This window comes from Physeter macrocephalus, chromosome 17, assembly GCF_002837175.3.
Source record: "Physeter macrocephalus isolate SW-GA chromosome 17, ASM283717v5, whole genome shotgun sequence".
Taxonomy (NCBI): domain Eukaryota; kingdom Metazoa; phylum Chordata; class Mammalia; order Artiodactyla; family Physeteridae; genus Physeter; species Physeter macrocephalus.
The window spans coordinates 71,643-99,070 of NC_041230.1; the positions used below are offsets into that span (position 1 = coordinate 71,643).

A 27,428-nucleotide genomic window follows, 5' to 3' on the forward strand; every position below is an offset into this window, starting at 1 on the left:
CTACAATGCCCAGATGCCACCTGATACCGAGTCTCTTTCTACTCTATTTCCCAGTGTGCTCAGCGGGGCCTCTAAGGACGAAGAAGCGGGTGGAGATGGGAAGACAAGAAAAGGCGTTCGCATAGCTCTCTGGGAAACGGGGTCCTGGGGCTGGCGCGGAGGATCTTGGGTGAGGAGTACATCTGAAGAGATTCTCCCGGCGCCGAAAGTGGCTGCGGGGAGGCGCGTGTCAGAGGAGTTGGGTCTCCGGCTCCCACCCGTTTGGGGTCGAGTCTTTTAACCCGGCTGACCGCAGTCTCGAGGTGAGGAGACGCCGGGGCTGGGATCGCTGAAGACGAGAGGTGACGGAATTCTTTTGGGGCGACTTCGGCACTGGGCGAGTCGCCTTGGGCTGTGGGTATCTAGGTGGAGTCTTGAGCCCTTGTTCAGAGTTACGAGCCAGCATCTTGCTGAAGTGGTTTCCAACTCTCAGCCCTGAGAGGTTCGATTTTATTTTATTTTATTCTTGGGTGAGGAAACTGAGGCTGAAGGAGCGGGTGAGTTGCCTGAAGTCTTTGGCAGAGCTGGGTCGGATCTTGAGGGATGAATGAATGGGAGTTCCTTAGAAAGTCAAGGTATTTACCATTTATTTGGGCGCTTTCTGTGTGCCAGGCGCCGCTCTGTCCTCGCATTTTCTCTTGTCAGCTCCGCAGCCACCAGAATCATCTCGGGAATCGGAATTGTTCAGAATTTAGAGAGTTAGTAGGGTGCATGTTTCATAATCAGGCAACACCCCCAAGCGAGATCTGGGGCAATTCTTGGAAATCGAGTATTTCTGCCGGAAAAGGCATGAATATTCACACTGAAGTGGAATAAAGAATATACATAGCCTGTGGCAATTCGGGTTCAGATTGGCTGCCAATTTTTAAATAAAGTTCTGGTTTTCAGAGCCTTACGTTTTCAGAATTGTAGACAAGAGATTGTGGATGAGTAGTGCCTGCCCCATTTTGTACATGTAGAAACAGGCACAGAAAGGGTGAATGATCTGGCCATGGTCCCACGGCAGGAAGAGGCACGATTCCCTGACTCCAGGGCCTAAGGCTTTCCAGTCGTATTTGTCTCAAGTTATTATGACAGGCTGGGTGACCTTGAGCTTCGCATCAGGGCTCCAGTTTCTTCCCTCCCAGGGCTGAGAGTGTATGAGATGTGGACAGAAAGGGATCTGGAAACTGTACGTAGAGTTCTCAAACTCAGATGTCTATGAGCGTCAGGCAGTTAAGGAAAAGGAGAGAAGAGGTCTGGGTGAGGGCTGTGGGGCATCTGGGAGGGCTCACCCCACCTAAAGCGGGGTGCGGGGGTAGCTCTAAACAGCCTCCAACAAACTAGCTTCGTGGGAATGCAGACCCCATGTGGCCAAATCCTAGGATTTTTCAGAAGCTGGAAATCAAATTTTTAGGTGAAATCTCCCAGCTTTTAAGTTTGGGATTACTGAAAAGAATTTTCTGTCAAAACACTCAATGCCAACTCAGGCCAGATAAAGCATCTGTGGATTGGACATAGGGAACAGTCTTGTGGTTGCCAAGGGGGAGGGGGGCTGGGGGAGGGACAGATTGGGAGTTTGGGATTAGCAGATGCAAACTATTATATATAGACTGGATAAACAACAAGGTCCTACTATGTAGCACAGGGAACTACATTCAATATCCTGTAGTAAACCATAATAGAAAAGAATATGTAAAAGAATATATATATATACACACATATACTGTATGTACATATATATATAAATAACTGAACACACATATATATATATAAATAACTGAATCACTTTGCTGTATACCAGAAACTAACACAACATTGTAAATCAACTTTACTTCAATAAAATAAAATTTTAAAAATCTGTGGATCAAATTATACTAAAAAGTCACGGCTTAACCGCTGTCGTGAGGGAAATCCTCATTGGGTAAAATGTTAGCACTTACTATAGGTCTACCACATTCCCTTATCTGCAGTCACAAAATCTAGAAAGCTCTGAAAACCAAACATTTTTTTCCATGGATTTGGTGCCCGCAACTGACTAGAACTGCTGTGATTTATTACTTTTAATTATCCTACCTAGAGCGAATATTGATGCCTCTGTTCTAGAAATATCAAAGTATTCAATTATGAAATGCTCCCGCCAGCGCCCTCCCCCTGCCCCACTGCATTGGGATTCTAATGAAATACACCATATATATGGTGGATCACCTTTTTTTTTTTAAGAGTTTTTTTTTTTGATGTGGACCATTTTTTAAAGTTTTTATTGAATTTGTTACCATATTACTTCCATTTTATGTTTTGGTTTTTTGGCCATGAGGCATGTGGGATCTTAGCTCCCCAACCAGGGATCAAACCCGTCAGGGAGTCTGATTCCTTCAGCTCCGTTTTTCTTTCTCAAGATTGCTTTGGCTATTCGGGGTCTTGATTTTTATTTCGGATAAATTTACTAAGGCTGGCTTGAACAAAAATTATTACCTTTAATTTTCCAGTGTCCTACTCTAAGTAAACATAAGTTAATCTTGATTTTCTTTTGATAAGCAGAGAGTAGTAACACAGACTTTAAGAATAGAATTATTTTTTCTTTACAATGTAGTTTTAGCTAGTAATAATGATTATATTAACTAGACCATTATATTAACTAGACCATGAATTAAAAAGAAAGTTCATAGGCAGGCCATATAAGTCTCTGAATGCTTTTCATTATTCTGGTGGTGTGTCTACCAAAATGCACTGGTCATCATTAGAGATGTGCTTTTTGATTGGAAATGCAGTCTGTCAGCATCAAATAGCTGAACTTATGTCATTCTAAACCTGGACATGCCATCACCACTTTCCTGTTACAGTATGTTCCTACTTTATTCTCAGATGATTTTGTTTCATATATAATTTCTCAACTGAACTCTTTCATATCTAATTTCTTTCAAAATAGGGGATATTTTAAATATAGCTAAACATGTTTTTGGGGTTTTTTTCTGGCATAATTATACTGTCTCAAGTAACATAAAAATAGGAACACCCAAGGCTCTTAAAATGAATGCATGTTGTTTTCATTTTTTCTAATACTTCTTCTACTTGATACAAAAACATGTAGATGATATTTTCTTTAAATTCTTTTGGCTTGGTAAATAGTACTCACGGGAATTTTTACATCCATATTACTTTTATTAGCTAAGAAACAGAATACTCATGTAAACCATATTTATTACACAACTACAAACTAAGCACATGATCACATATATTCACAGAGTCAATATGCCAGTTTGTCAGAACACTCATTTAAGAAAAGATCTCAATATGGTCAATGAATTGCTAAGATTTCAATGATTTTCTCCTGGGCCAAATCCAATGGTCTTTTCCTGATGCTGTTGTTGTTATTACTATCATCATCATTATTTGTGATGCACTAAATAATCATTTAGGAATTTTTTTAACCCTCAGGATAAAAGAATCAGTGGTATATTGGCAAAAGTCTCAGATGCTTCAGCATTTACTCAGAAGCAGCTTCCTTTATTTTTATGTAGAGTAAATAGATATAGCATCATAAAATTCCAGTACTCAAAAAAAAAACACCTTAGAAATCATGTTGTACCACTATCACATATTATAAATGATAAAATGAAGGCCAGAAGGCAATGGTCCCAGAAAATCTTATTAGATGGAAACATTCCCCTTATCTGCCTTCACTACCTTGCAAATCTCATATTCTTTCTATAATCTTACACCTGCTCAAATTTTACACCCATAAGGGAGGACACCTTCATAGACTCCAGTAGGCATTTATTATTATCCTAGCCTCTCCTATAATGTTTTCTTCATGTCCTTCTAATAGGATCTATCATCTCTGTTATAGTTCTCTCTCATTGTGCAGCCTTGAGCAAATTTCACACTTTCTCTTAATCTCAATTTTACTGGAAGCAAAAGTCCCTCTCTCACAGAGGTATTATGAGGATTAAAAGAGATAAGCATTGTAAGGAATTTAGCACATCACCTGGCACATTCTGTGTGCTCAATACTTCTTACTATTGTTGTTGGGTTAACTTATGATGTATACACCCACATGTCCTTCCCCTTCACTCCTCAGGGAGTTCCAAAATGAGCTCTTATTCAGTCTGTAGGCCAGTGACTGGCACTTGTTTTGCATGTGTTTACTTTCAGTAAGTCTGTGTGGAACACATTAAGGAATGAATATTCTCACATACTTGATCCCTGGTGAAATTCTTTCTCCACGTGTCCTTTAGGATAGGCATAATGTCTTCTAATCCTTTGTGTATATACTCTTAACTAAAATCACTTCCAAAAGTTTAAAATGAAACACTGAACGAGCCAGTGCTTTTGTTATATGTGTCCTTAATAGAGTCAGGTTTTTTAGGTTTTACTTGAGAAATTTCATACCAAATTTAGTAAGTGTGCCTTTCTTTGATTTCTCAAGAAGAAAATGAAGTCCCTCCCAAATATATTGGATTTCATCCTTAATTTATATTCAACCTTTTCCTGATACTGTGGTTTGACCTGAAAATTTTGTAGTTATATCTCTCTATTTCATGCATGGGCAAATGCTCTAGCAATAGTATTCAAAACAATTTTGCATGGTAAGCCTTTTATATAACATTTTATCTGTCACGCTTGAAATTTACATTAGAAGAACAATTGACTTACTCGCTAATGATACTTTTAGGGAACTGTGAAAGTTCATGAATAAAATTAAATTTTATGAATAATTTGAAGTAAAAAATCTTACTTTAATGATTGGCTTAATAGATAAAAGTGTATTTAAATATAATAAATAAATATGTGTATAGGTTATAATTATTTCCAATTTTGAAAAGTGCCTCTTTGCAGTGACAAAATAATCAATATTCATAGTGATAAACATATTTACTCTGCTATTGTGAACAGACTCACTGTACAATAACGATGCCACAGTAAATCCATCTCTATAACAGATTTATATCCTATTGGATGAACAGACTCACTGTACAACAACGATGCCATGGTAATCCCATCTCTATAACAGATTTATATCCTAGTGGATGGACAGATCCTATGAACATAGGAAACCAATTTTACTATGGGACCCATTAGAACCTCTTGAGGTTAGAGACAAACCTCACAAATTTCCGGGAGAGAGTCTACCTTAAGTGAGTTCACTTTAGAGACTTTATAGCTGGGGCAAAAATCTTATTTTAAAAACCCACACTTGGAAAATAAAAACACCCTTGCTCCCAAATTATAGATGTTCAGAGTTTACGATTTGTCCATTGATTCACAGGTATTTTCAAATGGTGTTTTTAAGGTAGAGGCAAGGGTAGTGGGAAGGTGGATCCCAATTACACTGCTTCAAAATAGAGTATCTGTAATCTCTGTCTTCTCTGTCTCTCTCTCACTCTCTCCCTTCCTCCCCATTACCTCCTATAAATATCCAGCACAATGGAAGTATCAGCAGAATAATAACTATTGGATCTGTTAAAAGTTGCTATGTATTTTGGAGTAATAACAAATTTTCCTCAACCCCCTCAGCCTTTCTCCACCCTCCACATTGTTCCATTTCCTTTTACAACGATACAGATTATTGTCCATCCCAGTACATGGGGCAAGAGTGCTAGGAAACCAGCAGAATTTCTATGCCAAGTTTTTAGTGATACCATTATAATTTCCTTATGGGCTAAAATAATCATGACTTGACGTAAGCGTATAATAGAGACAGCAATTTGGTTTGAAAGACCTTTTACTTTTAAATTTATTTCAAAATAACAAGGTATTCATAATGACATTATCTCTCCATGTCATCTACCAGGTTGGAATAAGATGCAATAGTTGAAATAAATACATGTTCTTGTATTTTTATAGAAAATATATTTGCATTTCTGTAATACATATATATTGAAATAAACTCATTGAATATGTGACTATAACAAAAACAACAGATATTAAATAACATACTTAGCCCATTTATTTGAATCTGTGATCGAAAATTCAATATATATAATTGATACATTGAATATATTCAATAAATAGATATATATAGTGGGATGGTTTGAACTAAATGCAAAAAATTCCTAAGGACAAATTTTCAGGTAAAATGTGTCAGAATACAGGTCAGATTGTGGTTTTGTGGATGGATATCCATTAGGATATAGTTAGCTATTAAATATGTGAAATAAGGTATTTCGTGCTGCAAACAAAGCATGACAATCAGTTGTCCCACCTCCAGAGACAAAGAATGACAGGAAAGTTTCAGTTTCCAATGTTTTCACCCTTGTCAAAAAGGCAGATATGAATATATAGAAACCTATTTGAAAGTTAACAAAAGGAGAAAAAATACTGTTTTCATTTCTCCTCTCTTAGATTCCTTCAAGTGGAGAGATGCAATTTTCTAGAGAAGATGATGATGACAGAAGTTTATAGAGATCTTTCAATTTCTACTTATTCCAGGAAATTTATCCTCCTATTTCTACTTCTGCTTCTGTTCTCCTGTGAGAGTTCATGTTAAAGTTGGAAATTCTTTGCTCATTGGAATAAACTCTTCCTATTCTTTCCAGTTATTTCTTTAAAGAATACTCAGCCATTGATGATCCTTTCCTTCCATATACTGTCCAGATCTTACTATGAACTCATTTTGTAATCCCAAAGACTGTTGAAGTCTGCTGTATTAAATGTATATTTAATCTCAGCCTCATTCCACAGAATGCTTGGGTGCCAATAGTTACTATATGCCTTTACAGCATCAATTCACACGTACTTCTATAACCATCAGCCCAGGACAATTAGCTATAATAAGATGGTTTGCCAGATCATTGGCTTTAATGAATCCTTAGAATGTACAGTTTTGAATCCTCATTCCCTACTCCTTATATGGTTTTCATTTGAAGTAACAATTGCAAATCATACCTGAAGTAGAAAGAGGTAAGACAACATATTCTTGATCCCAAATGGAGTTATTGATTCTATTACTAGAACCTGCCTCCCAACTCCATCTAGACCAACGCAGTTGTGAATGGTTTTGCTACACAAACAATTGTTCAAATCTAGCATTCATGCTTGCCTCTTTTTCTCTCACCATCTACTTCAAATTAAATAAACCCTTGTGGTTCTGCCTCCAAAATACACTGTGATCCCATCCTCGTCCAAGCCATCACATTTCTCTCTCTCTGAACTCTGCATACATCTCCTCCTAAAAATTAGTTCTCCACAAAGCACTTTTCTTAAAATATGATTTAGATTACTGTACGCTTTTGCTTAAAAATGTTCAATGGCTTCCAATGGCATTTATAGTAAAATCCAATATACTTACCATGGCTTACAAGGCTAAACCTTATCTCATGCCTCCTTCCTTTTCACTTACTATGGTCCAGGCACACTAACATTCTTTACCCTCTTCGAACATTCCAGCTCCCCTTTCCCCTTTCCCTCAGAGGCTAGAAATCTCTTTATTCTCCTTCCCCTCTTCATCCCTTCATATGGGGAACTCTATTTTTCCTTTGAAGCATTAAATATCAACCCCTGTCACAGCCGTTTTATATTTGGGAATGTTTTTCTTCATAACATTTATCAAAATTGAGGTTTACTTTTTGTTTATTTAATCCTTTTCTACTTTATTTAATCTAATTTCTACTGTGAAATCGATAAATATATATATGCCTTGTCTGTTGCACCACTCTAACATTAGCCATCTTCCTAGTACAGAGTAAGTTCTTCATAAATGTTGGCAGAAAGAAAGAAAGAAAGGAAGGAAAAAAAGAAGGGAGGGAGGGAAGAAAAGTTCGGAAAGAGGATGTGTTTCAGAAAACAAATGTTTTATTTAGCAAAAGAAACACAAAAATTTTTCTCTAGTTTACATAGAATTTATTTTCTAGATAGCAAAATTTTAGAGAATATATGCTATTGCCAGATATTAGGCCAGGAACTAGAAAATATTTCTACTTTTCAGGGGGAGAAAAACATAACATTGTACTTTAACAGTTCAAAGAAATAAATACATCATTGAATAGGAACTAAAAATATATAGCTAATGTTTTGTGTGTCCAATAATTTTATTCTAAAGTTCAGTCTTCATTTATCTTCATTTATATTACCAAAACTTTTTAGTTACTTGGATTTTTCTGAATGTATTTTACTTTTTTTTTTCTTTTTGGCCTTTTTAAAGGGTTAGTTTGGGGCTCAAATTATGCATAATAAAATATTCTATATGTTGATAATTCTTGTTTCTACTGTTTTTGTTCCTTCAGTATGTTAACTGCATATCTTTGAACTTTATTCGTCCCTAAACTCTGTAATCTCTGTGAAAATGAAATAAAGTATATTTACCTGCCATCAATTACTTCTGTATGTTGTCTGTGTCTTCATGGATTTTTTTCCTTTAAGTATCATTTCTCTTCAGTGACAGACACCTTCATGAATTAAGGTTTGTGTAACCTGTGCTGTATATCACAGATAAACTCATTATTTAGCTATTTAAAATGGCTAGTACAGGATCAGACCCATTACTGCCATGTAAAGTCTTTGGACCAATCTTCAAGACATTCTTCAGTGTTTCATTCACCTTTGTCCTTCCTGCTTTAATTATCCCACAGTGATTAGTAATGTAGTAAAAGTGAAAATCACCTAATTAGCTTTTAATTAGCACACAGTCTATATTTTATCATCTTTGGCTACCTCAGACAGGCAACAATGTCAAAAAGAATAACAGCTCTGATACAAATCCCAGGCTCTCCAAACATATGAAAATAAATCAGTATCATCTTTCTTTAATTTCAAGGATTAATCTATAAACCCCTAATTTTTCTCAGATTTCTATTATAAACATTTGAAAAATAATAACTAATTGTTAAAAACATCATTTTAGTTTGCATCTGCTAATCCCAAACTCCCAATCCATCCTTGCCCCACTCCCCCTTGGCAACTACAAGTCTGTTCTCTATGTCCGTGATTCTGCTTCTGTTTCATAGCTAAGTTTATTTGTGTCATTTTTTAGATTCCACATATAAGTAATATCATATGGTATTTGTCTTTCTCTTTCTGACTTAGTTCACTTAGTATGATAATCTCTAGGTCCATCCATGTTGCTGCAAATGGGTGGATAAACAAGGTCCTACTGTATAGCACAGGGAGCTATATTCAATATCCTGTAGTAAACCATAATAGAAAAGAATATGTAAAAGAATATATATATATATACACACATATACTGTATGTACATATACATATTTGTTACCATATTACTTCCATTTTATGTTTTGGTTTTTTGGCCATGAGGCATGTGGGATCTTAGCTCCCCAACCAGGGATCAAACCCACACCCCCAGCATTGGAAGGCGAAGTCTTAACCATTGGACGGCCAGGGAAGTCCCTGGATCATCTTTTTAAAGTCTGAAAATTTCTGAATTCAAAGCATACCTGGCCCCAGAGACTTAAGAATTGTGGACCTGTGTCGTTGCTGATTCATGATATGGAATGCTTTCGACACCCCGTAGATATATGCTACTTAGGAAATACACAGTGGCTGCACCAGTGGTACAGTGTTTTGCATACTATGGGTCATGAAAATAACTCGGGGGGCAGTGACCATAATTTTTTTTTTTTTTTTTTGGGGATCTTAGCTCCCCAACCAGGGATCAAACCCACACCCCCAGCATTGGAAGGCGAAGTCTTAACCATTGGACGGCCAGGGAAGTCCCTGGATCATCTTTTTAAAGTCTGAAAATTTCTGAATTCAAAGCATACCTGGCCCCAGAGACTTAAGAATTGTGGACCTGTGTCGTTGCTGATTCATGATATGGAATGCTTTCGACACCCCGTAGATATATGCTACTTAGGAAATACACAGTGGCTGCACCAGTGGTACAGTGTTTTGCATACCATGGGTCATGAAAATAACTCGGGGGGCAGTGACCATAATTTTTTTTTTTTTTTTTGCGGTACGCGGGCCTCTCTCTGCTGTGGCCTCTCCCGTTGAGGAGCACAGGGTCCGGACGCGCAGGCCCAGCAGCCATGGCTCACGGGCCTAACCGCTCCGCGGCACGCGGGATCTTTCCGGACGGGGGCACGAACCCGCGCTCCCTGCGTCGGCAGGCGGACTCTCAACCACTGCGCCACCAGGGAAGCCCCATAATTTTTTTTAGTGAAGTAAAATAAAAGCAACCAGAATGGTAAACATCCCAGTCCATCCTACTTTGTAAGATGAAGTATTGTTACATGAAGCTTTTGTTCAGTTATGTATGCAAATGAGTAGTCATGGTATATATTGTCTGGGTTACTGTGGGTCATGGTTTAAAAAAAAAAGGTTGAAGAAACATCAACAGTCTTGGGGGCTCACCTGGACTTAAGTCTTAGAGATGATAATCAGAAATATCAGAAGCATCATCCCAGGGGTTCAGTTAGAGACACATGTGTTCTGTCAACAAATATTTTTAAAATCCCTACTGTGTGCCAGGCACTGTGCACACAGTGGGGAGCAAGACAGAAGGTTCCGCCAAGGTGATAGATCTGAACCTCCTCCTCTCCCGAGTGGGTATTTACTGGCTGTATTTACTGACTGTGAGTGCCAAGAAGGGTTGTGAAGTGGCCTTGCGGGCTCTGAAGCACAGGAGAAACGTGGGGCTGGGTGGTTTCAGTAAATAGAATTGTTGTGATTCTTGCAGGGAGACTTATGTTCTGACTCCTCCTGCTTCTGGACGTTTTTGCGGCTCCTCCAGCATGGCCAGAGTCAACCCTAGGAGGAAGGGACACTTTCTCCCAGGAGGGGGAGCTTAAAGGAGGACTCGGCTGCTGGGCCCCCATTGGCTATGACTGAGGTGAGTCGAGGGTGGTCCCTCCCTATCCTAGCCCATCATCCCCAAAGCCTGCACAGCTGGCCTGCCTTGTTCAGGCTCACTGTCTTCTCATGGTCCCCAACTCGATCTTTTCTTTTTAAATTCATTAATTAGTTTATTTATTTTTGGCTGCGTTGGGTCTTCGTTGCTGTGCTCAGGCTTTCTCGAGTTGCAGCGAGCGGGGGCTACTCTTCGATGTGGTGCGCGGGCTTCTCATTGCGGTGGCTTCTCTTTGTTGCGGAGCACGGGCTTTAGGCGCGCAGGCTCAGTAGTTGTGGCTCATGGGCCCAGTTGTTCCCACGGCATGTGGGATCTTCCCAGACCAGGGCTTGAACCCGTGTCCCCTGCACTGGCAGGTGGATTCTTAACCACTGCACCACCAGGGAAGTCCCCCAACTTGATCTTCTTAAGGAAAGCCCTCACACTGTCACTCTCCTGCTCAGTATCCTTCCAGAAACCCTTATTGCCTATAGGATAAAATCCAGGTTTCTGAGCCCATCCCTGTGTGACCTGGGTCCTGCCCCCCTCCACCCTGTCTTCTCCGTGTCCCCACACACGCCATACTCCCTCCTTGGCCTGGTGGTAAAATGTTACTCTGTACTTTCCAGCTTTCCGCCTTTGGTCAGGCTCCTCCCTCTGCTAGAATATACCCCGCCCACCATATGTGGCTGGTGAGGCTTCCACAGCCTTCAAGACCCAGCTCACTCCCCCCACTTTCCCTGGGCAGCGTCAGCTCCTCCCCGCTCTGGTCTCCCATATCACCCCTGCTGCCTCCGCTGTAGCACAAATCCACCCGGATGGGGTGTCCCTGACCATATCTGTCAGCCCCACCAGACTTGGTGCTCCACGGGGACAGGTACTGATTGGGACTCATCTCTGGGTCCCCAGGGACCATCACCGGTTTGGCACACAGGAAGCCTCAAGATATTTTTTGTTTGTTTGTATTTTAATATTTATTTGTTTGCGCTGGGGCTGAGTTGTGGCAGATGGGCTCCTTAGTTACTGCTTGGCAGCTCTTTAGTTGTGGCATGCATGTGGGATCTAGTTCCCTGACCAGGGATGGAACCTGGGCCCCCTGCACTGGGAGTGCGGAGTCTTATCCACTGCGCCACCAGGGAAGTTCCTCGAGGTGTTTGTGGAATGAGTAAATGAAACAGAAACAGGCTCACAGACACAGAACAGACTTGTGGTTGCCAAGTGGGAGGGGGTGGGGGAGGGAAGGATTGGGAGTTTGGGATTAGCAGATGCAAACTATTATACATAGAATGGATAAACAACAAGGCCCTAAAGGGAACTATATTCAGTATCCTGTGATAAACCATAAGGGAAAAGAACATGAAAAGAATGTATATGTATAACTGAATCACTTTGCTGTACAGCAGAAATTAACATAACATTGTAAATCAACTATAATTAAAAAAATTTTTTTTAGTTTAAAAAACTTAAAATCTTGAACAAACACTGAAAAAACCAAAAGCCAAGGTAGATGGATGTCAGGATCAGGCAGACCCACCTCTGTGACCTTGAGTGAACCTCACGTCTCCTCTTCAAGACTCCTTGTCCTTGCCTAGAAAATACGGGGATGCCCAGTCTCTTATATCTGGAGGTTCTCACAAGACGACTTTTGCCAAAGGCCTGGTGCATGGGGGGCGGGGGTTGCTGAGTGAGCCGTTGGCCCCTCCCTGACCCCAGCCCCGCAGTCATCACTGACAGTGTGTTGCATTCCAGGAATTGGCGATCCTCAAGGACGTAGCCATGGACTTCACGTTGGAGGACTGGGAGCAGCTGGGGCTGGACCAGGGGGACCTGTTCTGGGACACGGCACTGGACAACTACCAGAACCTCTTCCTGCTGAGTGAGTGTCCACCTCAGCCCCAGGGGCCTGTCACGGCCCTGGTTGGTGATCACCCGTGGCTCTCTTGTCACCCATGGAATGAGCCCCTGCCTCCTGAGTGCCTCAGACCAGCGTACTCAGCTGGCCGATTCTGCAACACTGGCAATGCCTGGCGACCTTTTTGATTGTCACCAGTTGGCAGTGGTGGGTGTGCTCCTGGAATCCAGTAGGTGGAGCCCAGGGGTGGGTGCTGCCACATATTCCAGAATGCAGGGATTATCCGACCCCAAATGGCAGTAGTGCCCGGGTTGAGAAACCCTGATCCGGCCCCTGCCTTTCCTCTTCATCATGGTAGAGGAATTCCTCCAGCTGACATTTAGGGATCTTTGCATTTGCTCTCCTCTGTCCCCTCCCTGACTCAGGGCTTCCCCCTTTTTTTTTTTCTCTTAAAAAAAATTATTTATTTCTGGCTGCGTTGGGACTTTGTTGCTGCACGCGGGCTTTCTCTAGTTGCAGCGAGCGGGGGCTACTCTTCGTTGTGGTGCACAGGCTTCTCATTGTGGTGACTTCTCTTGTGGAGCACGGGCTCTAGGTGCATGGGCTTCAGTAGTTGTGGCACACGGGCTCAGTAGTTGTGTCTCGCGGGCTCAGTAGTTGTGGCGCACAGGCTCAGTTGCTCCGTGGCATGTGGGATCTTCCCGGACCAGGGATCGAACCTGGTCCAGGAAGAGCCGACATTGGGATCCCACTCTGGCAGGCAGATTCTCAACCACTGCATCACCATGGGGCTTCCCTTTTTTAAGACAAACTGCAACCCCATGAGCACTCCCTGCTTCTCCCCTGCCCGGCTTGCCCACTGCTCCTTCATGTTCTGGCCGCTCATTTTATGGTCTGTCCCCCTCTGCCAGGATGGGAGCTTCCTGTGGACAGGGAGTCGTGCCGCTCCCTGGTGGAGCCCCCGTGTGCGGAACGGACAGTACCCACTTTGGGGGCTCAACGAATAGTTGAGTGAGCCTCAAGAGCCGCTGTGTCAGGAGCTGGGTCTTGTGCTGGGCAAGCGCTTACAATGCTCTCCTCCCATCTTCCAGTCACCCTGCAAGGAAGTCTGACTCTGTTTTCTTGATCCTCCTGAAATCAAGGTTCAAAGAGGGGACGTCGCCTTCCCAGCTCTGTGGGAGTCCCCAGGAGCACCCCGATATTTGGTGATTGACTAGGAGGACTCTCGGGCCTCAGCGCGTGGTCCTACTCGCGGCCATGACTTACCACGGAGAAGGGATGCGAGCACAGGCAGCAGAAGGGGAAGGCTCGCGGGGCCAAGTACAGGGGGGCCGGCGCCAGCTTCCAGAGTCCTCGCCCCATGGGGTCACATGGGGCATGCTTAGTTCCCCCAGCGACCAGGTGCACCAACACATGAAATGTCTACGAGGATGCTCGTAGAGACCCAGCACCCAGGTTCTTTACCAGGGGCTGGTCGCATAGGCACCCTCTGCCTGCCATGTACCCAAATCCTAGACTCCCCAAAGGGAAGCAGGCGTTTGGGCACAGGGAGCCCCTCTTGTTGGTTAGGGGATGCTGGAACCCCTCACCCCCGAAATCCAGGTTCCCAGACACCAGCCAAGGGCCAGCCTTGCGAGCAGGTCTTTCCAAGGAGAGCAGGCAGCCTGCGGTGCTAACCGTGCTCCCTGGGCTGTGAACAGCAGTGTCACACAGGGCGGGGACAGCAGGCCTGAGGCACTAGGTGGAGCCTGTGCCGCCCCTCACCCCGTGCCGCCTCATCCTGCTCAGCTCATCTGCCTTTCTCAAGTTCCTTGCTTCTTTCTTTTCCAAAAGCAGAAAAAATAATTCATTCCAAAAGATTTTTAAAAAGGAAAAAAAGGATTACACACTGAAAACGATTATTTCATGTAATTTTATTGCATTGGAGCAGATTTTCTCCAAACTGCTCAATGTGCGCTACAGAAGCAGCTTGTGGGAGGTCAAATCTCAGTGTCTGCAATTTTTAAATTACAATCCATGGTAGAAATGTGTTTCCCTTGACTCCCTGGCACACGTTTGTGTGTGTATATATATGAGTGGTGTAATCGTTTGCTATGGCTGCTCTTGCAGATGCCACAAATGTGGGTGAAAACAGCACACACTGACTCTGATGGTTCTGGAGGTCAGAACTTTTTTTGTTTTTTTGTGGTTGTTTTAAATTTATTTGTTTTATTTATTTTATTTTTGGCTGAGTTGGGTCTTTACTGCTGAGCACGGGCTTTCTCTAGTTGCAGCGAGCGGGTCTACTCTTCGTTGTGGTGCGTGGCCTTCTCATTGCAGTGGCTTCTCTCGTTGCAGAGCACGGGCTCTAGGCGCATGGGCTTCAGTAGTTGCGGCACGCGGGCTCAGTAGTTGTGCCTTGTGGGCTCTAAAGCGCAGGCTCAGTAGTTGTGGCGCACGGGCTTAGTTGCTCCGTGGCATGTGGGATCTTCCCGGACCAGGGCTCGAACCTGTGTCCCCTGCATTGGCAGGCGGATTCTTAACCACTGCGCCACCAGGGAAGCCCCGTAGAGGTCAGAAGTTTGAAGTGGGTCTGCCTTGGCTGAAATCCAGGCGTGGGCACGGCTGGTTCCTTCTGGAGGCTGTAGGGGAGAATCTCTTTCCTTGCCCTCTTTCAGCTAAAAGATGAAGCCTACTTGCTGGGCTCATGGCCTCTCATCTTTGAAGTTAGCAGTGGCTTTCTCCCCACTGTAGCACATTTCCCCAGGGATTATAACTCTGTGCTCCCTTCCTTGAGGATGTTTGCAGCGGGTAGAGTGCGGGATTGAGCTCTGGGACCCCAACACACTTCATCACGGGGCCTGGCCCACGGAGGCCTCTGGCCGTGTGTGTGGTCCATGGGTGAATGAACGAATTGCAGATGGCCGAGGAAGTACCTGCCTCTCCCCGGCCACTCTGCTTATTCCTCAAGAGCTGTTACAGATCCTTTGTGTTCCCAGGCCCAGTTGTCACAGCTCTGATCACTCTGGATTGTGACTGTCCAGGTCCCTCTCCTCCACTGGACTGGGAACCCTGTAGGGCAGGCGTCCCTGGAGTCACCTAGTGCTGCATCTGGCCCTTGGGAGCCGTGCGCTGGATAAGGTGCTGAATAGTCAGGAGAGCCGGGAGGTTCCCACTCAGCGGCCGGATGGCCCTCCATGCTGCTGTCATCTGGTTGGTGACAATGCTCTTCTCTCCCTTCAGATCCCCCCAGACCCAACCTGACCTCCCATCCAGATGATGGGGAAGAGCTGGCGTCCCTGGCGAAAGGAAGCCCAGAGTCAACAGGCCCTGGTGAGTGGGCAGAGAGGGCCCACCAGCACCCAGCGAGCGGGAGGGTGGAGGAGTCGTGGGGCGTGGCCCTTTGTGGGCCCTCCATCTTTGGGACCTCCATCCCACCCAGTTTGTCTACCCAGGTAGCGTGATTCCCTGCTTCCGGGCTTCACTCTGCCTCGCACTGGCTTTAGGTCCAGGACCCTCACCCTGCATGCCTTATCTCCGCCTGCCTCTGTGTTCAGCACGTGGTTGTCCTGGTGCCCTTCCTCTGTCCCCTCCACATCCTTCCAGACTCAGCAGGGGTCGGCCTTCCATTCCCTCAGTCGGTCTCTCCACCTTCCTGCCTTGTGCCCCTTGAGCACTGTGGACCCCCTGTCTACCTGTTTCACCCCCCTTTCGTTCAGGCCTATCCTTCCTTCCTGGTCCACAGGGCCTAGCAGATGGCCCATCTGTTAGTAACTCAAGCCCGGGCCTAAATGCTGCCAAGAGCCTTCCGTCTGCCCTCTTCCAGGCCATGGTTTCTCCAGGGGATCCAGTCAAGCAGTGAGGATTCCCGGGTGTTACACTGGTCGAGACATCCCCAGGAGGAAAAAGCAGATGCAGGGCCCTGCCTGGGGCACTGGAGGCTTTTCTCATTGTTAGGCTGTTAACATGAGAAGGACCCCTGAACCAGAGGCCACGGAGTGGAGGCTGCATGGCTCAGTCTCAGCCTGCACCCCAATTCTCCGCTCACCTCTCGTGAGCTTGTGAACATGGACCTTCTGTAGCCCGTTGAGCGCACAGGTGTTTTCACATAGGCCCAGGCTCCTGCAACCGTGGATTTCTGTTTCTGCCACCTTAACATCCAGGCTGGTTCTAAGCATGTGTAAACCACATGCAAACCACCTTTGGATGTGGTTACAATGATAACCATGTGGTAACAATCGTATTGCATTGTTATCATTTATACCTCTTTTCCATTGAGTGCACTTCTCTAGGAAGTGGGCCTTAGCTGATGGGGGTGATGGTGGAGAGTATCCACTGAGAGCCTCCACTTCTCTGTGGAACCCTCGAGGTTGCCCAGCTTCCCTCTTAATCCTCCTGGAAATGGGCTCTGTTTCCTGTGATGCCAGTTCCAGCTGGATCACCACTCTGGCCCCGTCTCCTTCATCCCCTTGCCAGATAGGCCTGACTCAGGACCCATCACCTGTTCTGCCTTTTGTGTGCTCTCAGCGTGCAGCTCCAGTCTTTAACCCCTAGGGCACAGGAGACGTTTGCACTTGCCCTCTCTTTCAGACACCGCTGAGGCCAAGACCTCTCCTCTGCCACAGGACTTCTTGGAAGAAGGACTCGCCCAGGAGATTACTGAGATGTTTTCCAAGGATGGCCTCTGGAACTCCCATCTGGAAGAAGCCTGCATAGGTCAGAGCTGGTTAGATAGTTTGCTAGGAGATCCAGAAAGTCTTCTGAAGTCCGATATTGTTACCAGCAAGGAAAGTCCCACAGAATGCAAGAGCCACGAACTCGAGAGCCACAAACTCAAGAGAGGCCTTGGTCCCAAGTCCCTCCTTTTCCCAGGAGCGGGTTCTGTGACTCTTGATCTTCCTGAAAGGAGCCTTACACCAGCTAAGTCTCAGGAAAGTGGGAATGACGTTGGGTGCTACTCAGACCAGAGCCAGCAGGATAACATCCAGGGAGGGGAGAAACCATATAAATGTAGTCAGTGTGAGAAGAGCTTCAGCCAGAGCTACCATCTGATCCAGCACTGGATTCTTCACACTAGGGAGGACCCCACTGTGCTTCAAGAGTATGAGAAAGATGTCAACCAGAGTTCTTGCCTTTTTGTGCAGTCAGTGACTCACACAGGCTCCAAGTCCTATGTGGGTAACAAGTGCGGGAAGACTTCTAGTCAGAATACATACGTCCTGTGGCATCAGAACATTCACAGTGAAGAAAAACCATGTAAGAGTCAAGACAGTGATGGTCCAGCAGGTCACGACTCACAGCCTGTTGAGCGTCACAAACCCCCCCCAGGTGGTAAATCCTACAAATGTAATGAATATGGCGAGAGTTTCAGCCAAACCTTTCATCTCACCCGGCATCAGAAAACCCACACTCGGAAACACTACGAATGTGCCAGATGCAAGGCGATCTTCAACTTTAAAAAATACCTCCTCCAACATCAGAAAATTCATGCTGCAAAAACGACCGCTGTGTGTCAGGAGTGCGGGAAGGCCTTCAGGCGAAGCTCCTTGCTTGTCAAACACCAGTCTGTTCACACTGGAGAAAAACCTTATAAGTGCGATGAGTGTGGGAAACGCTTCAGCCATATCCTGACCCTAAAGACCCATCAGAGGGTTCACAGGGGCGAGAAGCCTTACGAATGTAACAAATGTGGGAAAGCCTTTTACCGGAACACTCACCTTAATGAACACCAGAGGGTTCACACGGGCTACAGGCCCCACAAGTGCCACAAATGCATCAAGAGTTTCACCCGGCCCTCCCACCTAAATCGACACCTGTCCATTCACGCCACAGAAAAGCCCTACAGCTGTGCCGAATGCAAGGAGACCTTCAGCCACAACGAACACCTTGTTCAGCACCAGAAAATCCATGCTGTGGAAACCCCCTACGAATGTCAGGAGTGTGGTGAGCGCTTCGTTTGCCACTCGACCCTAATTTGCCACCAGAGCGTTCACACCAGAGAAAAACAAGGACTCGACGAGAGCAGGAAGATCTTGAATAAGAACCCAGAGCAGAGAGAGCCTCCAAGGGTCAGCAAGAAGCTCTTTAAGTGTAACAAATGTGAGAAAACCTTCAGCTGCAGCAAATACCTGACTCAGCATGAGCGGATTCATGCCAGGGTGAAGCCCTATGAGTGTAACCAGTGTGGGAAGGCCTTTGGCCAAAGTTCACAGCTCATCCGCCACCAGAGGATCCACTCTGGAGTGAGGCCGTATGAATGTGGGGACTGCGGGAAGGCCTTCGTTCATAGTGCCTCCCTTGCCAAACATCAGTCCACCCATAAGAGTGAGAACCCCTTTCAATGTAACAAATGTGGAAAGACCTTCAGCCAAAGTGCATGTTGCTCAGAACATCAGTTAATCCAAACTGCGGAGAAGCCCTTTAAACCTAACAAGTGTGACGAAGTCTTTGCCTACAGTAACCACCTTGTTCAACATCAGGGAACTCAGGCAGGAAAGAAGCCCTTTGAGCAAAATGAATGCAGGAAAACATCGCAGCAGAGCTCGTGCCTTTCCAAGCATCAGAGAATTCACACAGGTAAGAAGCCCTATGAATGTGGTGACTGTGGAAAAACCTTCAACCTGGGTGCTCAACTCATCCGACACCAGAGAGTTCACACCGGAGAAAAGCCTTACGTTTGTCAGGAATGCGGGAAAGCCTTCAGCCAGAGCTCGTGCTTTTCTAAGCATCAGAGAGTTCACACAGGTGAGAAACCCTACAAATGTGGCGACTGTGGGAAAACCTTCAGCCGGGGTGCTCCACTGATCCGACACCGGAGGATTCATACTGGAGAAAAGCCTTATGTTTGTCAGGAATGTGGGAAAGCCTTCAGCCAGAGCTCGTGCCTTTCTAAACATCAGAGAGTTCACAGTGGGGAGAAGCCTTATGTGTGTGCCGAATGTGGAAAAGCCTTCGCCCAGAAGGCAAATCTGGTGCAGCATCAGAGAACTCACACTGGGGAGAAGCCTTATGTTTGTGATGTGTGTGGGAAAGCCTTTGGCCTTAGAGCCCATCTCAGTCAGCATCAGAGAATTCACACCAAGGAGAAACCACATCAATGTCCACATTGTCAGAAAGCCCTGTGCTGCTGCTCAGGTCTTAGCCGACATCAGTGAGTTCACACTCCAAAGTAGCAGGTAGCAATTCTGCCCATGGCTGCTGGGTGGCAGCAGGATCCCAGACATCTGAGAATGTGTTCATCCGAGGCCTAAAGTTGAAACCATCCCAGTGTATGCCCCTCCCCCCCAAAAGTAATAAATCCCTTTATTAATAGAGAATGATTAGAAAATTTGCATGCCTGAGTTTCATTAAAACAATGAAAACACAAACATTGAGAAGCTGTGGAGCTTCAGAAGTTGGAGGTAGACTGGAGCCAGTCTGCTGAGTTAAATCCCAGCTTTGCCATCTGCCACCTAAGTGACCTAGGGAAAGTCATGGAACCTTTCAGGGCTTCGGTGTCCTCATCTGTAAGATGGGAAAAATAATAGCTACCTAATTCATAGGGCTGTTGTGAGGATAAAGAGATGTAAAGCACTTTAGAACTAAGTGCCTAGCACATAGTAAGTACTCACCAAGTGTGAGCTACAAACACGCATCAGATATAACAAATATACTCTTTTACATTAAAAGGAAGAGAAAATTAAGCAACCATCTATCTTTATTTCACTGTAGTTAGAGTTATTACTAATAATGTGCATGGCTTTTATTTTTAAAGTTTTCTACCAAAATATCCTTGGCTTCGTTGGATCCAAAAACCCAGCACTTTGCTCTTAAAAAAAAAAAAAAAAAAAGCCTAGCCTTTTTCTTCCCTCCATCTCTCAGCTCTGTCCTAGTACTTTCTTTTTTTTTTTTTTAAATTATTTTATTTATTTATTTTTTTGGCTGCGTTGGGTCTTCGTTGCTGCACACGGGCTCTTCTCTGGTTGCAGCGAGTGAGGGCTACTCCTTGTTGCGATGCACAGGCTTCTCATTGTGGTGACTTCTCTTGTTGCGGAGCATGGGCTCTAGGCACGTGGGCTTCAGTAGTTGTGGCACACAGGCTCAGTGGTTATGGCTCGTGGGCTCTAGAGCGCAGGCTCAGTAGTTGTGGTGCACAGGCTTATTTGCTCCGCGGCATGTGGGATCTTCCTGGACCAGGGCTCGAACCTGCATCCCCTGCATTGGCAGGCAGATTCTTAGCCGCTGCGCCACCAGGGAAGCCCTGTCCTAGTACTTTCTTAACCCGCAAAAAACCAAGAAGAACACGTAAACTAACATCGCATGGCAAGAACTTTCCACTCCTAACCTCCCAAACCTCTCACTCAAAAGGACCCCCTCCCATATCCACACGCCACCCCTTCCCATAATCTCCTCCCATTTAAAGTTGTTGGTTAAATGATGAGACCCAATTTATCGTGAGAGTTAATACCGTAAACAGCTGGATTCAGGAAAGCTGCATTGGATGTCGCTGTCTCCACACAGTTCACACCATTTATACATTAGATGTGCTTGGTAGCAAAAACTGATGCACAGAAATGACTGCTGGAATGTTCCTCCTTTACCAGTTGTCCAAGTTAGCCACTCACCAGGTGCTTCCCTAGGCTCCAGGGTGGGGAACACCAATACGGTAATCCCTGCCCTTGCCTTGAAGCTTCTAGAATCAAAGTGAAATGGATGGCCTCACTTCCATTGCCAAGTGACGTCTTAAAATACCACGTTCTCTCATGTCACAGCAAGTCCCCCGAGGATTGTTGGCAAGCCCGGTGAGGACACAGTCCTTCCTGTTGGAGCCCCAGAGTTCACTGCTCACCTTGGCCAGGCTTGGTCTACAGCTGAGTCTCACCTCAGGGAACCATACCACCAGCTCTCTTGATGGCACCTCCTCGGCCCTGAGCTTTTGTGTTCCACAAGCTAAGTGACCCAGCCACCTCTTTGCTGAAGCACAATCTTACAAAGACATTGGACTCTTGACACTTTTAATATTCTTTCATATTTTTGGTGCTAAAAAAAGTTCAGGAGTCTGTGCTCTGGGCCCTTAGGATTTTCAAACCTTGCAACTTGAGTTGTGCTGGTTGGTTTTGTCATTGAAACTGGGACCTTGTTGGCTGACCGTTCACACCACAGTGGGGAGTGTACTGATTTTCAAATGGCGGAAATGTCCAATTCCCCACCTGTTGTATCTGGGCAACAGGCCTGATATATACCTAAGGGGCAGGGCAGGGCAGGGGCGGAAACTCAACTTGATAAGTGTGTTCAACAAAGAGTTTTGACACCACAGATAGAGGTCAGAGGCCTTGTAGAAAGTTGGCAGCCATTGTGTGTGGGGGGTGGGGCTGGGGGGATCTAGGTAACTAATGACCTGTGTTCTGCGGGCCAGTGTAGAAACGCCCGACCTCATGTTTGCGTGTTGGTTCTCTGATTAAAGTTTTGAGTTTCTAAGTGTTGATTGCTTTTCTCAGCTCAGTGCCACACACCTGGGCAAAGGCTGGGCATGCACAATCACTACCTGCCAAGTGCTCACATTCTAGGACGGGAGGGCTCCTAATGGTGAAAACCACCCCAAGATGAGATGGTTAAATCTGTTTTCCCAAAGTCTGGGAGGGGCAAGGACCACCAGGGAACCACTCAATTTCAGTTGCTCCTCAGCACCCAGCACTTTTCTTGTTTTTTTTTTTTTTTTTTTTTTTTTTTTTGTTGTATGCGGGCCTCTCACTGTCGTGGCCTCTCCCGTTGCGGAGCACAGGCTCCGGACGCGCAGGCTCAGTGGCCATGGCTCACAGGCCCAGCCGCTCCGCGGCATGTGGGATCTTCCCGGACCGGGGCACGAACCCGTGTCCCCTGCATCGGCAGGCGGACTCTCAACCACTGCGCCACCAGGGAAGCCCAGCACTTTTCCATTCTCATGCAATCCTACTTGATCAAGGAGGAAGCGTGGACGGCATGTTTATTCCTTTCTAGTTACAAAGACACAGTAGGCCTCAGGCTCAGGCAAGAGTTGTTGCTACAATTTAATATTGTTTTGCTCTCCTGGTACTTATTTTACTTCCCCTCTCCCCCTTTTTCCTCTACTGACAAGAGATACCAGTTTCCCACTCATGGTAGTGGTAGGAAGTCCTCTTTAAAAATAAATTGATTTGTTTTGTTTTGTTTTTAAGCTGATTTAAAGGAAAATGCATGGCACAAAACTACAGTAAAACAAATTGACGGTGGTATGTCATCGAATGAGGTTGGGGAACACTCGGCTAAGGCCTAGCATCCTGCCAATGGACTCTTAATTGTATCCATCAGGATGAACTAGATTATGCTATGGCCACACAGTTGTGTGTCAGATTTCGGTAGCTGGTTATTTCCCTCATGTCATGCTACATGTCCACTGTGGGTTGGCAGGGGTGGGGAATGGGGTGGGGCTGGCATCTTACTCTATCCAACTCGAGAGACCTGTGTTCCCTTTTTGAGTCTGTTGATCCTTCTTGGTCACCCCAATGAGAAAGTAGCTTTAACACTTAGCCTCTCCCAAGGACCCCAAACTCTGCACTTTGGGTGGGCAATGCTATCCACTGAAAATGTGCAAATAGTAGTTTTCGTTGCATTTACTTTTACAGCAAACTTCCATTCACGGCAAGTGATACCAATTGTTCAGTCGCAGTCGCGGTTGAAAGTTTCAAAGGGCATGGATTGAAATAAATAGGAGAATCTTGGGAGACAGGCAGTAGCGTCTTAGGAGGATGGAAAGGGGCCGCTCTGCATAAACCAAGGAGGTGGGATGTGGATGCCTAATGTTGAGAAGTTACTGTTCTAGGAAAATTGCATCTAGGAATGGTGGTCGCAAGGAGCTGGCGAAAGGGGCAGTTTTACAAGCTGAAAACAGTTGTGGGGATGGGTGGTGGTGATGGCCACACAAAGTGATGAATGTATTTAATACCATTGAACTGTACACTTACAAATAGTTAAGATGGTAAATTTTATGTGTATTTAACCACAATAAAAAATTGACAAAATTAAATGGATCAGAGATATATCTAAATGTAAGAACTAAAAAACTATTAAAAGAAAACATAGGTGTAAATTTTAACAACCTTAAATTAGGTAGTGACACCACAAGCAAAAAAAGACAAAAAAGATAAATTGGACTTCATCAAAATTAAAAACTTTTGTGCTTCAAAGGACAACATGGAGAAAGTGAAAAGACAACACAAAGAATGAGGAAAAATTGTTGCAAAGCATATATCTGATATAGCACCTGTAGCTGGGCTATATAAGGAACCCTTACGGCTCAATAGTAAGACAAATAATCCACTTAAAAATGGCAAAGGATCTGAATATAGATTTCTTCAAAGAAGATACACAAATGGCCAATAAGCACATGAAAAGATGTCCAACATCATTCATCATTAGGGAAATACAATCCAAACCACAATGAAATACTACCCACTAGGATGGCTATAATCAAAAAGACAAGTATTGGTGAGGATGTAGAGAAACTGGAACTTCATACCTTGCTGGTGGACTTGTAAAATGGTGCAGCCACTTTGGAAAACAGTCTGGCAGTTCCTCAAAAGGTTAAACCTAGACTTACCCTATGACCCAGCAACTATACTCCTAGGTATTTCCCAAGCGAAAAGAAAACACATGTCCACATAAAAACGTGTACATGATTGCTCATATCACCATCATTTATAATAGCTTCCAAGTGGAAACAACTAATGTCTATCAACTGATGAACTGATAAAATGTGGTATAATCCATACAATGTAATACTGTTTTTTTGTTTTTTTTTTGTTTTGTTTTGTTTTTTGTAATACTGTTTTGCAATAAAAAGAAATCCATTACTGATAGATGCTACAACAAGAATGAACCTTGAAAACATTATGCTAAGTAAAAAGATCAGATGTAAGAGGCCCCATATTGTATGATTCCATTTAAATGAAATGTCCGGAATAGGCAAATCCACAAGACACAGGAAGTAGATTAGTGGTTGCCAGGGGCTGGGGAACGGGAGGATCGAGAGAGGCCAGCTAAGGGATTTCTTTTTTAGGGTGATGAAAATGTTCTACACTTGGGACTTCCCTGGTGGTCCAGTGGTTAAGACTCAATGCTTTTACTGCAGAGGGCATGGGTTCCATCCCTGGTCAGGGAACTAAAGATCCTGCATGCCGCGTGACGTGGTTAAAAAAAAAAAAAGTTCTAAACTTGTTTGTGGTGATGGTTGCACAGCTCTGCGAATATACTAATTATTTGTGCTGTGAATGAAGAAATGTGCTTTACCCTCCATCACTGAAGGCTTGTTACCCTGGAGGCAGCATCTGGGGGTCATCTTCCCCAGGAAGCCCTTCCAAAGTGGGAGATCTTGCCCTACGTTTTGAACCCTCAACTGTCTGAACTGTGTCCGAACCCAATTCACAAGGGTCAGGTCAGGGCTGGGGCCAGCAGGTGGGACATAACAGCCTCCGTTGCTCAAGCATCTGCAAAGAGGGCTGGGAACCCATTAAGTGTAAATGAGCACCACGTGAGCAATAATCCAACCTGTCATTCAGCTCAGCTTTCCTGAGCTCTAACCCATGAGGATGCAGGACATTACACTTCTGTGCTCCATCTGATAATGATCTTAGGCTTCCTGCTCGTGGACCATGTTACAAGTATGGAGCTTCTGAAGAACTATGGCCTGACAGGATGCCCACCCCCCCCAAATTTGCTTTGAACATCCAGGCTGATCTCGGCACACATACGCACAAACACAGCAAGAAGGTATGAAACGACTTATTAGTCACACAATGTGACTTTTTTTAGGGAGCAGGCAGGCTTCCCAAGCTGGTTCGAAAGTGGCTTGAAAGAGAGCAAGGACAGGCTTGGGGTTAGTATAGTGGTTAATGGGTGGGGCCAGGCTGAGGGTTCCTGCCTTTGGTTTGAACTTCCCACTGGCACCAAAAGAGGGCAGAGCCAGGCTTTCCAATCTGCTTCCCCAGATGTGGGACACGGGAAAAGGGAGGGGTGAGGCTCAATGCTTTCAGCAAACGTTGAAAAAAACGGAGTTGGGAATTCCCTGGCTGTCCAGTGGTTAGGACTTGGTGCTTTCACTGCCTGTGGTCCCAGGTTCAGTCCCTGGTCGGGGAGCTAAGATCCCGCAAGCTGCGTGGTGTGGGCAAAAAATACAAAAAAAAAAAAAAAAAAAAGAAAGAAAGAAAGAAAAAAGGGACCTCCCTGGCGGTCCAGTGGTTAAGACTTTGCCTTCCAATGCACGGAGTGAGGGTTTGATCCCTGGTCGGGGAGCTAAGATCCCACGTGCCTTGTGGCCAAAAAACCAAAACATAAAACAGTCCCGCAAGCTGCGTGGTGTGGGCAAAAAATACAAAAAAAAAAAAAAAAAAAAGAAAGAAAGAAAGAAAAAAGGGACCTCCCTGGCGGTCCAGTGGTTAAGACTTTGCCTTCCAATGCACGGAGTGAGGGTTTGATCCCTGGTCGGGGAGCTAAGATCCCACGTGCCTTGTGGCCAAAAAACCAAAACATAAAACAGAAGCAATATTGTAACAAATCCAATAACGACTTTAAAAAAAATGGTCCACATCAAAAAAAATCTTTAAAAAAAGTAAAAAAAATAATGGAGTCACTCTTTATTACATGAGGAATTTTTTTGTTGTCTAATAGCATTTCGTTGCTTGGCTTTGAAAATTATGGGTAGGCCTACCTATCTGCTGGTGAAAGAAATCCCAACAAGATAGAAAAGAGTTGTTCCCTTTGTACCATAAACTGCATAAAAGCAGATCTCCAGTGAGTCAGAAAACTTCCGTGCTTGATAAATTTCAGCTGTTACAGAGGGACAGAAAGACCTGATAAACTCACCAGGAAAACTCGGCGTCACAAGGCTTGGGCCATTCCATTCCTGAGAGATCATTTACACCCGTTACGACAAGGAGTGAGAGCCAAAAAGTGACACATGCTTCAGTCTTGTGTTACTCATAAAACAATAATAACGATAAATTTCTTATTACAAAACATTTACTAATTACCTTTCTTAGAAAGTTAGCTTAGAAACTGAAACTGAGAAACTGAACTGGTTCAACACCATTTAATTCAGCCAATGAGTCCCTAAACCAAGAATGAAAGATCAGTGAACAGCCCCGGACGAATCTCCACTCTTCTCTGAGCCTCACTTTCGCCCGGGGACTCAAGAAGGGTATTGGATAGGAGGATTCTCAGGACAGTCAGCGAGTTCCGCCTACTCCAGCTTCATTGGCTCAATCCCACCTGAGGTCCCGCCCCTTTTCCAGGGGCCTCCCGTCCACGCCCATTCCAGCCAATTCCCGCTCTAGTCCTGCTCATAACCACGCCTCATAACCCCGCCCCTACAAGCGCCTCGCCTCTAAGACCGCCCCCCGCCCAGCCTCAGGCTCCTTGACGGCATGCCCCAGCCTCGCCCAGCTTCTCATTCCCCTCTGTCCTCTAGATCAGCGGTCCCTAACCTTTTTGGCATCAGGACCGGTTTCGTGGAAGACAAGTTTTCTACTGACCTGTGGCGGGCGGTGGGGTATGGTTCAGGCGGTAATGAGAGCAGTGGGGAGCCCCAGATGAAGCTTTGCTCGCTCGCTGTTCACCTCCTGTAGTGCCGCCCGGTTCCTAACAGGCCATGGACTGGTGGGTACACCGGCCAGAGGGTTGGGGACCCCTGCTCTAGATGGCCTAAGACTCCGAGACCGCTCCGAGCCTCTCTTCTGGCCAAAGACGGGGAGGACACGATGAGTGTCATGAACACTCGTATCCTGAAGTGCCTGGCAATTGGGC

The 27,428-nt window shown here is 45.0% G+C and overlaps 1 protein-coding gene and 1 long non-coding RNA gene across 3 annotated transcripts; one reads left to right on the forward strand and one right to left on the reverse strand.

Moving 5' to 3' along the window:
* The first annotated feature begins 17 nt into the window (after positions 1 to 17).
* On the forward strand, positions 18 to 22,307 carry ZNF473 (zinc finger protein 473). Of its 2 annotated transcripts, none has more exons than XM_007112464.4 (5): positions 18 to 393; positions 10,655 to 10,807; positions 12,554 to 12,680; positions 15,879 to 15,968; positions 17,226 to 22,307. In XM_007112464.4, the coding sequence occupies exons 2-5, from the start codon at positions 10,799 to 10,801 to the stop codon at positions 19,787 to 19,789; spliced, it is 2,790 nt and encodes a 929-aa protein (XP_007112526.1). In that variant the 5' UTR covers positions 18 to 393; positions 10,655 to 10,798; the 3' UTR covers positions 19,790 to 22,307. The 2 variants fall into 2 exon arrangements, with proteins under 2 accessions (XP_007112526.1, XP_007112525.1); XM_007112463.4 differs by having other exon boundaries at positions 18 to 302.
* LOC114484123 (uncharacterized) lies at positions 21,220 to 26,727 on the reverse strand. The gene is made up of 3 exons (XR_003676640.2): positions 26,657 to 26,727; positions 26,490 to 26,529; positions 21,220 to 21,306 (listed from the first exon to the last, which is right to left on the reverse strand). It is a non-coding gene; the product is annotated as an uncharacterized lncRNA (long non-coding RNA).
* Positions 26,728 to 27,428: the final 701 nt, after the last annotated feature.

What these genes read in the sequence shown, in the direction of transcription:
- ZNF473 (XM_007112464.4), top strand. An exon ending in CCAGAACCTCTTCCTGCTGA is followed by an intron (nt 12,681 to 15,878) that starts GTGAGTGTCCAC and finishes CTCTCCCTTCAG; the next exon opens with ATCCCCCCAGACCCAACCTG. An exon ending in CCCAGAGTCAACAGGCCCTG is followed by an intron (nt 15,969 to 17,225) that starts GTGAGTGGGCAG and finishes CCTCTCTTTCAG; the next exon opens with ACACCGCTGAGGCCAAGACC.